The 2,842-nt window shown below is 37.8% G+C and overlaps 1 protein-coding gene across 1 annotated transcript; it reads right to left on the bottom strand.

Moving 5' to 3' along the window:
• Positions 1–315: 315 nt before the first annotated feature.
• Positions 316–1,290, bottom strand: LOC122449735 (RWD domain-containing protein 1-like). Its single transcript, XM_043481690.1, has one exon. It carries the CDS (start codon positions 1,223–1,225, stop codon positions 494–496), a length of 732 nt encoding a protein of 243 aa, XP_043337625.1. The 5' UTR covers positions 1,226–1,290; the 3' UTR covers positions 316–493.
• Between the last annotated feature and the right edge of the window lie 1,552 nt (positions 1,291–2,842).

Genomic DNA, 2,842 nt, shown 5'->3' with positions numbered 1-2,842 from the left:
CTAAAAAGTTGCTATCTGACAAGGTACTAATAGGTTAAATAAACATTGGAGTTTTTAAACGAAAGTTCAGAGTATATCATGTATCTTCAAGGAGTGTATATTACTGAAAAATTTATTTCAAAATAAATAAATAAAAAACAATTTCCCTCCATTGTTCAAAGAACCCATCACAGTGACTGGAAAATATCTTATTTAGACAATAGACACTTTGACTATCTTTCCTAAAATTTGGGACCAACCCAAGGCAGTGGATTGTTCTTAACCAAATCAAAAGTACTGTATGCTTTTTGAACACTACTTGTACACTCAAAATTCTTTTTTTTTATTTGAAATTTTTAAGATCAATTTATTAAGTTCAATGATGAAAGCCATCAGAAGAATATTCTCCTGAAAATTATTTTTTTCTTAGAAAAAAGAAAGGAAAATCAACACCCTCTCAGCATAGCCACAGATGCTGTGGCAGTCAAGCCTCTCTGCAGACGGGAATAGTCCATCAGTTGGTCAAGTCACTCTCCCGGTCAGCAGGATTGTAGTCTGGATCATCTTCATCGTCCTCCAGCTCCAAGTCATCCATTTCCTGGAACAAAGACTCATCTACCTCCACGTTGTTTCCAGCATCTTCCAAGAACTGGATATCAGATGTGTCAAGATTATGATCTGTTTCAAATAGTTGTCTCCCACTTAATTTATTTTTTCCTGCTTGCTCTTCTTCCTTCATCCGTTTCTTTTTAATTTCCAAGAGTTCTGCATCAAACTTGGCCTTCCAATTTAAGAAATTCCCAATTGTAACAGGAGTACCATGGAATAATTGCTTCTCGGCTTCTTCCGCTTCTCTTTCTTTTTGTTTCTTTTCTTCTTCTCTTCTAGTTTTTATTTGATCTACTATTTCATTTAATTTCTCTTGCATAGCTGTCACTAAGGTGAAGATCATCACCATTCCAAGGTTTTCTTCTGCCTGTAATGCTAATAATTTTAAAATGTCTGCTACATCATTATCTTCTAGATTTAACCGGGCGAATATTTCATAAAGGGGAGCTTCATCTGGGTATTTTTCACTGTATGTAAACTTGAGGGTTGTCTGGACAGTTTCATCATTTTCTCCAGCCTCAGATGTCACAGTAATGGTGAAGCTGGGTGGATTTTCTGATAATACTGTGAAGGAGTCAGGGTAGATGGACTCCAGAGCCTCCAGCTCGTTGCGCTGCTCCTCGCCGTAATCTGTCATCGCGGCCCTCGCTGCAGCCCATGGATTGCCCAGACACCCAGGCGGCGTGATGCAGCCTGGACCGCGGCCGCACTGGGAGAGCGGAGAGGCCTGGGGCCCACAGCCAGGCTGGGCCTGCTGAGCAACAACCCCCTCAAAATTCGTTTTATACTTTCCTATATTATGGAAGAATATTTTACACACTAACAAGTAAATGGAAACATCACTAACTGATAACTATACTATTATTTTTATTTTTTCAGATGGTGACTGCAGCCATGAAATTAAAAGATGCTTGCTCCTTGGAAGAAAAGCTATGACAAACCTAGATAGAATATTAAAAAGTAGAGACATTACTTTACCAACAAAGGTCCATTTAGTCAAAGCTATGGTTTTTCCAGTAGTCATATATGGATGTGAGACTTGGACTGTAAAGAAAGCTGAGTGCCACAGAATTGATGCTTTTGAACTGTGGTGTTGGAGAAGACTCTTGAGAGTCCCTTGGACTTCAAGAAGATCTAATCTGTCAATCCTAAAGGAAATCAGTCCTGAATATTCATTGGAAGGACTGATGCTGAACTTGAAACTCCAATACTTTGGCCACCTGATGTGAAGAACTGACTCGTTTTAAAGACTGGGAAAGATTGAGGGCTGAAGGAGAAGGGGATGACAGAGGATGAGATGGTTGGATGGCATCACCAACACAATGGACATGAGTTTGAGTAAACTCCAGGAGTTGGTGATAGGGAAGCCTGGTGTGCTGAAGTCCATGGGGTCGCAAAGAGTCAGACATGACTGAGCAACTGAACTGAATTGAATTTATCAAATATTTACTAAGCATACATAATATGTTAGACACTTTCCTAGCAAAATATACTAACTCTGCCCCCAAATGTAGTGGGGGGATATCAAGAACAGAGAAAAAAAATTAATACATAGAATAAAGGTTTCCCAGGGAATGTTATTAATTCAAATCAACATTTCCCAAGGTACAATTCTATAACACAAAGTTACCCAAAGTATCTTTCATGAAGTATTAAAAGACGTTAAGTGAAGAAAAAAAGAGATGCTTTTTGGTCAAATAACTGGGGAATCCTGGGACAAGCCAACTTAAACACATTTTCTTATTGCACAGATTTAAGTTTTAAATCTAGAAAATAAAAATTTAAAAATCAACAGAACCCCTCGGTTCCCACCTGAAGAGGAGATCAGTTTTTAATTCAGGAATTTGGTGAGTTAAGGTCAATCAGTAGTGAGACAAATTGAGTCTATTCATTATATTAAACACTGGTGACTCAAAGGTAGAAGCCAGGTATCTGAAACTGACCCAAGTAAATAATATCTAAAATATCATTGCCCAAATGGTGTGCTGCATGGCACTAGAAATGTGAGATCTCTCTCTACACACATATACTCAAACACACACACGTGCATGTACTAAATACATGCATGTACACACACATCCATGACTAAATAAATTACTAAATCCATGAGGTGAATAAATTTGGAAAGTAATGTTTACTATGTCATTCTATTAAAAACCTTTAAAAAGGTCCTGGAGCTTTTGAAAATGTTGCATCATGTTTATAAAGTGGCAGAAATGAAAATCAATTCTCAACCTGATTTTCTATTTATTCC

Source organism: Cervus canadensis, chromosome 11, assembly GCF_019320065.1.
Source record: "Cervus canadensis isolate Bull #8, Minnesota chromosome 11, ASM1932006v1, whole genome shotgun sequence".
Taxonomy (NCBI): domain Eukaryota; kingdom Metazoa; phylum Chordata; class Mammalia; order Artiodactyla; family Cervidae; genus Cervus; species Cervus canadensis.
The sequence above is the reverse complement of the archived record's forward strand: the minus strand, read 5'-3'. Positions and strand labels throughout refer to the sequence as shown.

Coding starts and splice junctions, on each gene's coding strand:
- LOC122449735 (XM_043481690.1), bottom strand. CDS start 1,225: ATGACAGATTACGGCGAGGAGCAGCGCAACGAGCTGGAGGCTCTGGAG.